Source organism: Hyperolius riggenbachi, chromosome 6 (assembly GCF_040937935.1).
Source record: "Hyperolius riggenbachi isolate aHypRig1 chromosome 6, aHypRig1.pri, whole genome shotgun sequence".
Lineage (NCBI taxonomy): Eukaryota > Metazoa > Chordata > Amphibia > Anura > Hyperoliidae > Hyperolius > Hyperolius riggenbachi.
This window is the reverse complement of record NC_090651.1, coordinates 146,155,090-146,170,366: the sequence shown is the minus strand read 5'-3', so window position 1 is coordinate 146,170,366 and position 15,277 is coordinate 146,155,090. Positions and strand designations below refer to the sequence as shown.

The 15,277-nt window shown below is 41.7% G+C and overlaps 1 protein-coding gene across 11 annotated transcripts in view; it reads right to left on the bottom strand.

Moving 5' to 3' along the window:
- Positions 1-15,277, bottom strand: part of NTNG1 (netrin G1) — a 448,295-nt gene that overhangs the window by 239,052 nt on the left and 193,966 nt on the right. For all 11 annotated transcript variants that reach the window (XM_068240032.1, XM_068240038.1, XM_068240039.1 and 8 more), the window contains one exon: positions 14,205-14,845. In XM_068240032.1, coding sequence (XP_068096133.1) covers positions 14,205-14,845 — 641 coding nt within the window. The remainder of the gene's footprint in view (positions 1-14,204; positions 14,846-15,277) is intronic.

The following is a 15,277-nucleotide window of genomic DNA, read 5'->3' as shown; positions in this document are numbered from 1 at the left end:
AAGTATGGTTTATGCTACCGCCAGCTTTAACATGTAGTGTGGGTCATGGTCTAGAGGTTAAGACACATACCTACTACACACTAGGTTCTGGGTTCAAATCCCAGCTATGGTATATAAGCTGTTTTGAAAATCTGCAATTCCCTACTGCATTGGATGGATGGAGGAGGAGGAGGAGGAGGAGGAGAGAGAGAATTTTTCCAGCGGAATTACCCCGGTATACCGTCGGAATGGAACGGTAACGGAATTTCTATATGACGGAATGCGGAATTGTGCCGGAAACGGAAATGGGCTATTCCGACCATGCCTGGCCTTGACCCTTCGGAGTGTATATATAAATAAATTTGCTTGTTGATATATTATTATTATTATTTAGTATTTATATAGCGCCGACATATTACGCAGCGCTGTACAGTGTATATATATATCTTGTCACTAACTGTCCCTCAAAGGAGCTCACAATCTAATCCCTACCATTGCCATATGTCTATATTATGTAGTGTAAGTACTGTAGTCTAGGGCCAATTTTAGGGGGAGCCAATTAACTTATCTGTATGTTTTTGGAATGTGGGAGGAAACCAGGGTGCCCGGAGGAAACCCACGCAGACACGGAGAGAACATACAAACTCTTTGCAGATAGTGCCCTGGCTGGGATTCGAACCAGGGACTCAGCACTGCAAGGCGAGAGAGCTAACCACTACGCCACCATGCTGCCCCAACCTATATCAACCTGGTTTTGTTTCTACTTGGAGGGGGTAAGTCCACCACTGCCTCCCACGTTTTTTTTTTTAAGTTTTAGCTACTTTTATCCTTTTGGCGCCTCTGTTAATTTCCACATTTTTATGCAATGTATGTGTACATGAGTATGTAAAAGAGATGATGAGCTATTGCTTATATATGGGGGACAAAACAATTATGAGCTGGCAAGTGTTTATTTGGCACATATCAGTTTCTCAAGTGGTGGACTAGAAGTTCAAAGCCCCTGAAAATCTAGCAGCCATTCACATTTTATTTTTTGGAAGAACTGATCTGCTCTTCTCTGGCTGTCTATCCAACTGTCCTTGTATTCCAGCATCTTTTATTGTTTATTTTCACCTGTATTGTTTAATGTCATCTCATGTCATTGTCAGTCCATTATATTTGCCCATATGCATTTTAATACCCTAGTAAAAGTGCTGGGCACTGTCCTCAATGTAGGTGAGTGGCAAGCCTAAAGTGTATTACTTTCCAAGGTGCACTTCATCTGTCTGGCAGTGAAAGTGCTAATTTTAATAGGTCATATTTTTTAATGTGCTGTTGGCGAACTGCAGTATCATAGCAGCTAATCCTTGCTATCTGTCCAGTCTCTCTGTTTGCAAAAAAGGCTCTCCAGAATTTAATCCCACATTGATTGGAAAGACAGCATTTTTACTGTTCAGAATGAAACATTTTGTTCAGGTCCTAAACCATCCACAGAGCATACCTAGATAAGCTGTTAATCCTTGCTTGGCAAGAACATGTACTCAGGAGACCTGAGGATTCGCTTCTTGGTTTTATACACTTACCTGTGCAGGGTGTTGTGTAGAGAGAAGCATTATCCAAACACGCCTTCATCTTACACGGTAAATATTACCAAAAACACACAGCATTATTTTAAAAATTGCTAAGCAATAAAGTCATTTTTTAATACGCGTTCTCAAACTGGATGCAAGATGAGCTCTCTTATCATTCTTACCTACGGCACTTAGCGTATTTTTCTGTAGGGTAGCAAAATGCTGTAAGATTACAGTAATACCCAAAACGGCATTAGTGTACCTTTGATGTTAGCATTCAGTAATGATGCATAGAGCATTTCTAAATTCTTTTCATTGCAGGCCCAGTTTTCCCAACTTAAGTTGGAGAATTAAATAGTCATTTACACTACTAAAAATGTTATACTGGTTGATGCAATAATACTTTACTTAAACTTGGAAATAAATGAAAACATGCCGAAAGATTTTTTTAGGGAGGGAAAAGGAGTGTAAATATCCAGGAACAAAAAAAAAACCCATTTCAGCATTTTTCAAGTGCATGTTAGAAAATGAAAACATGCTTGACTGGTTATTACAAGTAGTCGCTCTGGTTTTCCTTGCCTAACATTTTTATATTACATAAACATATAGATTAAAGCTGCATACCTGACTGCACTTGACTAGGACTGATGTGTCATCATGGTAGAGAAGTAAGCCCTAGGCTGGAGGCCAAAGTGCCGCAGAAGAAAAGTTTGAACTACTTGTGGCCAAGTTATAAGTTGTCAAAACTTACCATGATAATTAAAGAGGGCAGTCTTTAACTAGTAAGTCAAGGCTTTAAAGAGAACCCGAGGTGGGTTTGAAGAATGTTATCTGCATACAGAGGCTGGATCTGCCTATACAGCCCAGCCTCTGTTGCTATCCCAAACCCCCCTAAGGTCCCCCTGCTCTCTGCAATCCCTCATAAATCACAGCCACGCTGCTGACAAACAGCTTGTCAGAGCTGGCTGTGTTTATCTCTATAGTGTCAGTCTGCTGCTCTCCCCGCCTCCTGCAGAACTCCGGTCCCCGCCTGCATCCCTTCCCTCCCTGCTGATTGGAGGGAAGGGATGGGGGCAGGGACCGGAGCTATGCAGGTGCAGGGAGCAGCCGAGACTGACACTACAGATGTAAACACAGCCTCACAGCACGGCTGTGATTTATGGGGGATTGCAGAGTGCAGGGGGACCTTAGGGGGGTTTGGGATAGCAACAGAAGCTGGGCTGTATAGGCAGATCCAGCCTCTGTAAGCAGATAACATTCTTTAACTGGTTCCCCGCCGCCGTACAGTATATCTACGCTCCTTTGGACTTCACTTCCCCGCCCGGAGCGTAGATATACGCACCCCCCGCCGCTACCGCCGCTACCGCCGATGTCCGCTCTCCCGCTCGCACTCCCGCGATCGTGCACGCCGCTGCCCGCTCGCCCGGAGATCAATGAACGGGAAAATACATTCCCGTTCGTTGATCTCTGCCCCCGCAATGATCTGCTGCTTTCGCTAAGCAGCTCGATCATTGTAAAAAAAAAAAAAAAATACCAGCCTCTTTGTACTTCCTCCAAGCTTCCGGAAGGAAGCTTGGAGGTCGCATTAAACTGTTGCCATCTTGTGGCCAAATAGTAAACTACACCCTAAACTATTTTTCACACACACACACATTACTTATACAAAAAAATTAACTCATTACCTCCCACACTCCCCATTTTTTTTTTTTTTGTAATTAAAAAAAAAATAAAAAATGTACAATTAAAAAAAATACATAAATAGTTACCTTAGGGACTGAACTTTTTAAATATTTATATCAGGAGGGTACAACACTGTTACTTTATAAACTATGGGCTTGTAATTAGGGATGGACGCAAAACTGAAAAAAATGCACCTTTATTTCCAAATAAAATATTGGCGCCAAACATTGTGATAGGGACATAATTTAAATGGTTTTATAACCGGGACAAAAGGGCAAATACATTTCATGGGTTTTAATTACAGTAGCATGCATTATTTAAAAACTATAATGGCCGAAAACTGAAAAATAATGTTTTTTTTCCCATATGTTTTCCTATTTTCCCATTAAAACAGATTTAGAATAAAATTATTCTTGGCATAATGTCCCACCTAAAGAAAGCCTAATTGGTGGCGAAAAAAACAAGATATAGTTAATTTCATTGCGATAAGTAATGATAAAGTTATAGGCGAATGAATGTAAGGAGCGCTGAAAGGAGAAAATTGCTCGGATGCTGAAGGGGTAAAACCCCTCAGTTGGGAAGTGGTTAAACACACCTCGGGTACTCTTTAACCTATTTTGGTTCCTGGACATAGTCTCTACGTCCAGGAACCATGCGCGCTACTGCGCGCTCCCGCGGCCGATCGCGCGCGTGCATGCACACTCCCGGCCGTGGATTTGGTAGCCACGGAATCAATGTATCGGGCTATGGTACCCGATCACTGATTCCTCTCCCCCGCTGAAAAAGCGACAGCTTCTCTCGGAAGCTGTGCTTTTTCTGGCTGTTCCCTCCCCGATGCGTCACTCTAAGCGTGTGCTACGCTTAGAGTGACGTCATGTAAACAAACTCATGGCCGCCATCTTGTGGCCAAAAAGTAATACTACACCTGTAAGAAAAAAAAATAAAAATTAACACACATTTACATTATAAATCTATTTCAAAAAAGATTTGACCAGCGCTGCAAAATTTTCACTTATGTCACTCCCACCACCAACACCACATGGAGAGCGACTCACCGATTCCGTTGGACCACCGATTATAATGGTCTAATGCGCATGCGGGGCATTCAGGCTCCCCTCGCCTATACTGTACTCCGCCCTTGCTGCAGCCACCATCAATCGTTACGTTTTCAAGCAAACGTCTCCAACATATACAGCTTTTCAGATTCGCAGTAGGTTTGGCACATAGAGTTTTTCCCACGGGCTCTCCCCCGCTCAGCCTCCTGGTATGGCTGAATGGAATCCTCAATCCTACTCGTATGGGTCAGCCCTGGCCTCCCACCATCTATCTGGAAGTGCGGATGACGCCGTCTGCAGGTCCGGCGTCTTCCGCACTTCCAGATAGATGGTGGGAGGCCAGGGCTGACCCATACGAGTAGGATTGAGGATTCCATTCAGCCATACCGGGAGGCTGAGCGGGGGAGAGCCCGTGGGAAAAACTCTATGTGCCAAACCTACTGCGAATCTGAAAAGCTGTATATGTTGGAGACGTTTGCTTGAAAACGTAACGATTGATGGTGGCTGCAGCAAGGGCAGAGTACAGTATAGGCGAGGGGAGCCTGAATGCCCCGCATGCGCATTAGACCATTATAATCTGTGGTCCAACGGAATCGGTGAGTCGCTCTCCACGTGGTGTTGGTGGTGGGAGTGACATAAGTGAAAATTTTGCAGCGCTGGTCAAATCTTTTTTGAAATACATGATTGAAAGGACACACTCGCCTACATTGATTTCAGCGAAGCTCCAAAAAGCCAGAGGATATTTGGACTTTTTAACTTGCTTTTTAGTACCAGGATAGTGTTTACATGATATTTAACTGGACTGGTAATTCTAATGATATGTGGCAGGTTCAAGTAACTGCCAGGTCATTATAAAGTTGTTTTGGGTATATGTATGGTAATGCAAATGGTGATTTAATTAATATTCCATAAAATTTGGATCAAGGCGATCCGTGAATATTTGAGCGCGAGGCTTTAAACAGCATTTAGGCTGTAATTGCACATTATAAATCTATTGTTTACCTCCCACCCTCCCAAAACTACCCAAATAAAATGTTTACTATAAAAAAAACAAACCATTACAATAAAAAAAAAATGTAAATATTTACCTAAGGGTCTAAACTTTTTAAATATCAATGTAAAGATGAAATATTTCTATATTTTTTTTATTTTAAACTTGTAAATAGTGATAGATGCAAAATGGAAAAAATGCACCTTTATTTCCAAATAAAATATTGTCGCCATACATTGTGATAGGGACATAATTTTAACGGTGTAATAACCGGGACATATAGGCAAATACAATACGTGAGTTTTAATTATGGAGGCATGTATTATTTTTAAACTATAATGGCTGAAAACTGAGAAATAATGAATTTTTCCATTTTTTTCTTATTCTTCCTGTTAAAATGCATTTACAGTAAAGTGGCTCTTAGCAAAATGTACCACCCAAAGAAAGCCTAATTGGTGGCAGAAAAAACAAGATATAGATCAGTGCATTGTGATAAGTAGTGATAAAGTTATAGGCTAATGAATGGGAGGTGAACATTTCTCACGTGAAAACGATGGAACGCGAATGGGTTAAGGACCATTGCACACACTGTCCTGGATTAATACACATAATAATGCATTGCAAAAAAGAGGCTATATAAAATTTTGAAGCCATTTAAAGAGGAGCTTTAACCAAGGATTGAACTTAATTCCAATCAGTAGCTGACACCTTTACCACAAGAAATCTTTACCTTTTCTCGAATAAATCATCAGTGGGGTCTGTCTCCTAAACACCACCTAACATTCCATACAGATCACCTGGCAGAACTTAAGATGTCACCACCAGTAATACATTTCAGAATATAAATCAGGGAGAGGAAAGATTTTACAATGGGCAAACACAGACTAAATAATCTATAAATTAATAGTGTAAATAATAAGCAATTTTATTCATTGTTATTTTCACTACAGTTCCTCTTTTAAAAAAATGCAATATACAGTAACATTCTTATTCCTACTGCCTCTCTCAGATTGGTGGAATCAAGCCTTGGGTTGTTAGAAACAATATGTAATCTAGCCGACCAATGAGAGAGCAGCAGAATACCATACCTCCTCATTGAAAAACGACTTCAATGACTGCAATTGATTTTTAAACCTGGAGGTGATGGAGGCAAACCCAGGTTTAAATAAGGCCATGACTCCCAAAGCACAGCATCCAGTAGGCACACCATTTGAGCAGGCAAAAAAAGCACACTTAAAAAGTAAAATATTAGAATGTCATTTGCATAATATGTGTCATTTAGCTGTTCACTACAGATGGAAAAATGTTTTATGCAAAAATTTGCCTGAGGGAATGTATTACCCCAAGGCAGGCACACACTAGCTATTGCTAATGCTAAATTTACCTCTGCTTAGCTGTAAAAATATACTCCTTTCTAGGGATGCTCACCTTGGGTTAACGCTTCTATTTATACCATAAATAGGTGAAAGGGAATGCAAACAGAGTCATCACTGGTGCTTGAGGTCAAGCAAGGCTCCTAACTTCTGTCATAGTAGTCATGTGGCGTACTTATGGGCTAGCTGAACACAGGCAAGTGACACTGCTCGTCATATATTTCAGGTAATTATACAATGTTCTCTCATCCCTTAGACAGCTGCTATCTGTTGGGCGACTGTAGATGCAATAGATAGCAGCACAATCTAGTTGGGAATATCTACATAAGACAGAAGTCAGCTCATGTCTATAGCTATGTATAAACTGTAAATATCTGTCACCCAAAACAATAATTCATGATTAAGGGGGCACTACAGTGAAAAACTGTAAAATGTAAAATATGTGCAAACATATACAAATAAGAAGTACATTTTTTCCAGAGTAAAATGAGCCATAAATTACTTTTCTCCTATGTTGCTGTCATTCACAGTAGGTAGTAGAAATCTGACAGAAGTGACAGGTTTTGGACTAGTCCATCTCTTTATAGAGGATTCTCAGGGATATATTTGTTTTCAAAAGCACTTAGTGAATGGCAGTTGCTCTGTCCACCTGCCAAAAAACTGTGTAGGAAGCAGGGAAGCTGTCCAGCATCATTGTTTAAATCCTTTTTAGGGAATATCTTTATAAAGAATAAAAGCCTTGTTGAGAATCCCCTATGAAGAGATGGGCTAGTCCAAAACCTGTCACTTCTGTCAGATTTCTACTGCCTACTGTAAGTGACAGCATTATAGGAGAAAAGTAATTTATGGCTCATTTTACTCTGGAAAAAATGCACTTATTTGTATATGTTTGCACATATTTTAAATGTTACAGTTTTTTCGCTGTAGTGTCCCTTTAACAGTGAATGTTGTAACGTCAAGCTGCCCAGCTCTCTGCTAAGCAGCAGGTCCCTGTCAGTAGAGAGGGAAAAATGGAGGAAAAGCAGGAGATGCCTTGTCTTGCCTAGACAAAAGGGATCAACTGTAACTGACCAACAAAAAGAAGATACCCGGCACTTTTAAATATTCCAGATTTATCAGATTAGTATCCTGAACAAAAGTCCAAAATGAGCTAGTAACAACTAAGTGGCGACTCAGTTGTCGGTAGTGAAACACACCTGCATCCAGCCTGAAGTGTTGAATGTGTGTGGCAGTGAGCATAATCTTCATGGATATACATATGTACCTCAATCTCAACCACAAAACAATCCAACTTCACTCACCATCACAAGATCAAAATGAACACTGTCCTGCACTGGTGTCTTTAAAAGCCTATACCCACTTAGAGATTTTTCAGAATGTTTTTTTGCAACAAATTACTTTTTCTGTGATATTGTGCAACATTGTTTAACGAAAATTCGAGCATGTGTAATGGGCCCCTACCCCCTTCAACATGTTAACAAGCAATCAGTCTGGTGGATTGTCTCAGCTAAGCACAGGCTGAGGGCAATGTTCTCCTACTCACCTTGCATGCAGGTGATAGTAGTTGCATATGTGTACGCACCTTTACATAACAGATAGGCAGATGGCTCATCAGAGATTACATCATTATTTACTAAGGTTGGTGAGCAGTAGAGATCACTGGACCACATAGACGTATCCAGCAAACCTGGACTGGCTTATTTATAAATGTTCTGCTACTAGGTTGCAAATATGTGCAACTAGCATCTAGGACAATTCTCTACTGCTACTACTGCGCCATTTGAAACTGTACTGAGGTTTTCTGAGGCTAAGTTCACAGTGGGACGTTAAAGTTGCGCGTTAAAACAGCATTTAACGCAGAATAACTCACTGCAATGAAAAATCAATGCCCTGTTCACAGTGCACACGTTGCGTTGGTGTCTAACGCTGCACGTTAAGTAAAAGTACTGCATGCAGTGCGTTATACACGTTATTAGCTGCGTTGGACTGTTTGCACATGCTCAGTAATGACTTGGAAGCATACTTTTCATTGCCTGTATTTTTTACTGTATCTGCTGTATGCGACTGTAACGCTGCGTTGCCACTTTTTGGGCGCGTTGCGTTGTAAGCTTGCGGTGCGACTTTAACGTGGCATCAAAACGCAACGTCCCACTGTGAATCTAGCCTGAAGGTTTGTGAATTGGATTTTGTGTAACTGCACATACCCACAGCAAGAACTTTCTTTTTCTGTAAAACGTTAGTCCTGTATTCATTTATTTGTGTTTGAGTTCTCATGATGGGTAAGTTCCTGAATCAGGAACTATGCAGCTGTTAATTTACTAGGATTATCTGAAAAGACCAGCTAAAAAGGGTGCAGCTATCTCCACTATAGATTATAGAGGTTATACAGAAATCTTGGAGCAGACGGTATTCAATTGGTGCCCACTATGGCCTAGTGCACACCAGAGCGGTTCGGCTGCGTTTTGCGATCCGCTTGCGGCTGCGGATATGCTTAGGTAATGTATTTCAATGGGCTGGTGCACACCAGAGTGGGAGGCTCTTTGCAGAAACGCATACTCCCGGGGTGAGGCATTTTTTGGATTGTGGATGCGTTTCTGCCTCAATGTTAACCACTTTACCCACGCCCGTACGGATTTCTCCGTCCCTTTTTCCATCCTTTAACCCCCAGGGACGGAGAAATCCGTACTTTGCGCACTCCCGCCGCTGCCCGCGCTCCCGCTCATAAACACGCCGCCGGCCGCTCGTAAACACGCCGCCGGCCGCTCGCCCGGAGATCAATGAACGGGAAAATCCATTCCCGTTCGTTGATCTAAGCCCCGCAATGATCCGCTGCTCTCCGATGAGCAGCGCGATCATTGTGAAAAAAAAATACTTACCCAGCCTCCTAGTACTTCCTCCAAGAGTCCGGAAGGACTCTTGGAGGCCGCATTAAACAAAAAGTTACTGTGGCCTTCTTGTGGCCAAATAGTAAAACTACACCCTAAACATTTTTCACATACAAATAAATTACTTTTACACAAAAAATTACCTCATTACCTCCCACACTCCCAATTTTTTTTTTTTTTTGTAATTAAAAAAAAATTAAAAAATGTACAATAAAAAAAATACATAAGTAGTTACCTTAGGGACTGTACTTTTTAAATATTTATGTCAGGAGGGTACAACACTGTTACTTTATAAACTATGGGCTTGTAATTAGGGATGGACGCAAAACTGAAAAAATGCACCTTTATTTCCAAATAAAATATTGGCGCCAAACATTGTGATAGGGACATAATTTAAACGGTTTTATAATCAGGACAAAAGGGCAAATACATTTCATGGGTTTTAATTACAGTAGCATGCATTATTTAAAAACTATAATGGCCGAAAACTGAAAAATAATACATTTTTTCCCAAATTTTTTCCTATTTTCCCATTAAAATACATTTAGAATAAAATAATTCTTGGCATAATGTCCCACCTAAAGAAAGCCTAATTGGTGGCGGAAAAAACAAGATATAGTTCATGTCATTGTGATAAGTAATGATAAAATTATCGACGAATGAATGGAAGGAGCGCTGAAAGGTGAAAATTGCTCTGGTGGTCAGGAGGTAAAACCCCTCAGTGGTGAAGTGGTTAAGTATAGGAAAAACGCAAACCGCTCTGAAAAACGCCTGTTCAGAGCGGTCTGGCCGGCGTTTTTGTTACAAAACTGTTCAGTAACAGCTTTACTGTAACAATATATGAAAACTACTACACCAAAACCGCTACACAAAACCGCAAAACGCTAGCTGAAACGCAACAGAAAAAGAAGAAAAAGCGTTTCAAAATCTGCTAGCATTTTGCGGATCTGCTAGCGGTTTTTGGTGTGCACCAAGCATATAATAGTGGCTACAATTTGTAGCCATTATTTGTAGCTGCTATTTTTAATATGTTGCCGCTATTTGTAGCTGATATTTTCTATGTACAGCCCCTATAGTGGCTACAATTGTAGCCGCAATTTGTAGCTGCAGAAATTAAGGGTTAGGCACTACCAGGGGGGAGTTAAGGGTTAGGCACCACCAAGGATGGTTAGGGGTTAGAGTAGGGAGAGGTTAGGTCATAGTACTATAGCTGCTACAATTGTAGCTGCTATTTGTAGATGTGGAGATTAAGGGTTAGGCACCACCAGGTTTGAGGTTAAGGGTTAGGCAACAACAAGGGGAAGTAATGGGTTTGAGTAGGGAGAGGTTAGATCATAGTACTGCAGCAGCTACAAGTGTAGCCGCTATTTGTAGATGCAGAGATTAAGGGTTAGGCACCACCAGGTGAGAGGTTAAAGAGGAACTCCAGCCTAAACAAACATACTGTCATTAAGTTACATTAGTTATGTTAATTAAAATAGATAGGTAATATAATCTCTTCCCCACAGTGTTTTAAAAGAACAGGCAAATGTTTGATTTCATGATTTCATCTTTTTGAAAGGAGGAGACAGGGAGCATGAGACACAGTTCCAACTGTCCTGTGTCCTGATCACCTCTCCCAGTTGCTAGGCAACTTGAATAACAACATAGGAAATCCCATCATGCTCTACACAGCATCAGGGAAAAAAAGCCCGGGCTTTTTTTCTTTGATGGGTGGAGCTTAGATAAAAATGCAGCTAAAAATGATGCTTTGGTAAGAAAAACAAAGTTCTGATGCTGTGAAACTGTTAACCTCTTGAAGACTTCAGGGCTAAACCCCCCTAGTGACCAGGCCATTTTTAGTCAAAAAGGCCACTGCAGCTTTAAGGCCAAGCTGCAGGGCCGCACAACATAGCACACAAGTGATTCCCCCCCCCCTTTTCTTCCCACCAACAGAGCTCTCTGTTGGTGGGGTCTGATCCCTCCTTCCATTTTTTTTTAATCAATATTTATGTTTGTGGTTTTTTTTTTTATAAAAACTCTGTTCCTTTAAACCCCCTCCCTCCCTCCTCTCAGCCAGCCAATCATGGCGATCAGCTCTCATAGGCTTCACCCTATGAGAGCCGATCACTCTCTTGGCCCCCAGGAAGACAGCCGTGTCACACGGCTGTCCCCAGTGCAGCGCTGCTGCTGATCGCAGCACTGCACAGAGTAAATAGACGGCGATCACGCTGTCTAACAGTCTCCCAAGCGGCAATTGCTCCGCCCCCAAGCAAGAGATGCGCACATAGCCTGCGCGTGATCTCCTGCAAAACAGAGCCCCAGGACTTTACGCCAATTGGCGTTAGGCGGTCCTGGGGCTGCCGCCGTGGCCACGCCCATTGGCAAGAGGTTAAAGAAACACCAAGCCTTTTCAGTTCTGCTGAGTAGATTTTTAGTCCGGAGGTTCACTTTAAGGGTTAGGCATCAAGTGGGAATTAAGGGTTGGTCACCACCAAGGGGGGGGGGGGGGGGGAGGTGGGGGTTAAGGGTTAGAGTAGGGAGAGGTTAGGTCATAGAAATAAATCAGTCAATATTACCAATACTTTACTATATTAACCACTTAAACCCCCGTGGTACGAATTTCTCCGTCCCTTTTTCCCCCCTAAAAAACCAGGGACGGAGAAATCCGTACCTTCCGCGCTACCGCCGCTGTCCGCGCTCCCGCCGCTCGTGCGCGTGCACCCGCCGCTCGTGCACGCCGCCGCCTGCTCGCACGGAGATCAATGAACGGGAAAATCCATTCCCGTTCGTTGATCTAAGCCCCCGCAATGATCGCGCTGCTTCTATTAGAAACAGCGCGATCATTGTGATTCTCTCAGCCTCCTACTGCTTCCTGTAAGCGTCCGGAAGGACACTTACAGGTCGCATGTAAACAAGCACACTGTGGCCATCTTGTGGCCAAATAGTAAACTACACCCTAAAAGCATTTTCCATAAACAAACATTACATTTACACAACAAATTAACTCATTACCTCCCACACTCCCCAATTTTTTTTTTTTTTTGTAATAATAAAAAAAAAAATACAATAAAAAAAAAACATAAATAGTTACCTTAGGGACTGAACTTTTTAAATATTTATGTCAAGAGGGTATAACACTGTTACTTTATAAACTGCGGGCTTGTAATTAGGGATGGATGCAAAACTGAAAAAAAATGCACCTTTATTTCCAAATAAAATATTGTCGCCAAACATTGTGATAGGGACATAATTTAAATGGTTTTATAACCGGGACAAATGGTTAAATACATTTCATGGGTTTTAATTACAGTAACATGCTTTATTTAAAAACTATAATGGCCGAAAACTGAAAAGTAATAATTTTTTCCCACATTTTTTCCTATTTTCCCATTAAAACACATTTAGAATAAAATAATTCTTGGCATAATGTCCCACCTAAAGAAAGCCTAATTGGTGGCGAAAAAAACAAGATATAGTTCATTTCATTGGGATAAGTAATGATAAAGTTATAGACGAATTAATGGAAGGAGCGCTGAAAGGTGAAAATTGCTCTGGTGTTCAAGGGGTAAAACCCCTCAGTGGTGAAGTGGTTAATATAGTAGAATATCGGTAACACTACCGATATTCTTTTACAGCTATCCTGCACCCTTTTAAATATGCGGCTTTTTTCAATGTATGCTATTTTACCAAAGTGAGATTTCCATCCAATGGTGGAGCTTTGTTTTTTTTTGTTTTTTTTTTACAAAATTCCCTTATGTTTTCAGTGCTCTCCTTTCTTCTTCAACCCATAGTAACTCAAATATGCAGTGAATCTGAGATCTTCCAAGGCACATTGTTGATAAGGACCTTTACTGAAATGAAATGTTTGCACCCTCATTATGGTTAGGTTGGGTTAGGTAATCCATTATTTACGGTACTTGTGATAGTAAAAATGTGTTGCACGATTGACAATGCTATGGCCATTTTTTGTAAGTTGGCTAATCCATACAGTATATCTAATAAACCTTGTTCCGGGCTAGTATCAGCAGTCTGCTTAAATACTCTATGTGCAGTATCTTAACAACATATTATGCCCACCACCGATTTCATATAAGCTTACCCCAATAAAGGGACCAAAATAAGTTGCTGGACTCAAAATATTAAACCAACATATTTATTTATGTAGCCTAAAGGGAACCTAAAGTCATTGAAAAAAGCCAGTTTACCTGGGGCTTCTACTGGCCCCCTGGAGTCATCTTGTGCCCGCGCCATCACTGAGCAAACCTCCAGTCCCCTGCAGCACCCCACTTTTGGTTCTGGCGACTCAGCAAGTCGATGGCCACTGTGCCTGCGCGGCCCTGGGCATGCGCATTCTCAATTGCGCACCTGCTACCTGAAGCATCTTGTGCATTCGCAGAATGAGAAAATCTCTACTGTGGTTGCACAGGATGCTCCAGAAGACGGGAGCGCAATCGAAGACACACACAGCCAGAGTGGTCATCGACTCGCTGAGTCATCGGGACCGAAAGTGGGTCACTGCGGGGGACTGGAGGAACGCTCAGTGACTGCGCGGGCACAGGGCGGCTGCAGGGGGCTGGTAGAAGCCCCAGGTAAGTTAGGTAACTTTAGGCTCCGTTTAGGTTTGCCTTGAACATTTTAGTAAAACCTTTATCATTTCTGCTAAATTAAACAAAAAGGTCATATGACTCTCTCAGCATGTATGCCCTTACCTTCCGTGAATTTTGATATCAGATATCGCGTAGAAGTATCTCCCCAAATTTCTTTCATCAACAAAAGTGGCTCCTGTGGCAGGTTTTAGAAGCCTAATCCTTAAATCCGTCACTGTGAAGAAATCCCGCAAGTTTTTGGTGGTGTCCAACTGGCTGTAGAGTGATGCCATATTATGCAACCGAGGTCCAGCAAATATTGCAAAACGATCCTTAATCTCAAATGATATGGTTTTGGCATGTGCTGCATATCCAGTGGAATACTCCTCTGTACATATAATGTCTAGGACTGTGCTTGAAGTCAAGTCTTTCACAGATTTGGGCTCCATCCTAAATGCATCCAAGCAGTCAGCAGCATAAAACTGATAGGGTTGCCATGTCAAGCCATAGTCCAGAGATTTTTCCAGTATCATTTTCTCAGGCCGGCCAGACTCAAAAGTGATTGCAATGTTCTGAGTGAGCTCAATGGTCTTTCCCCAGGACAAAGTAATATTGACCTGCAGAGGAGCAGGATAGTTTCTCCAGGTGACAGACTGCCAGAATGTGCTGGGGTTTCTGCCCTCAGAATCAAACATGAGTTCAGGGGGATGTGCAAGTTCCTTTGTGGTGGCATCACACTCATTGTTGCACATATAGGGATTACCCTGAAAAGATAACATACAAAGTGTTAGTTTTTACAACAAAACACAACTATGGATAATAACATTATGTAAGATCCAGATCAATAATATTATCGTAGAATTTGTTTATACACACACACACACACACACTGAAAAAACCTTGTCTTATTTCTCCCACAAACTCTGCTCTAGTCTCCAAACAACATCCCAAATGTGGTAGCATATTATTACGCCGTCCACTATAGTAGAATATCAGTAATTAAACCAATAATTTACTATGCCCCTCTGTAGTCTTGATCTCTCACAAACCCATCCCTATCTATACCTAACAAGACCCCCACCCCATCAATGCCTAACAAGAACCCTCCCCTATCTATACCTAACAAGACCCCCCATCTATGCCCAACAAGAACCCTCCCTTATCTATCCCCTAACAAGACCCCTCCCCTATCTATT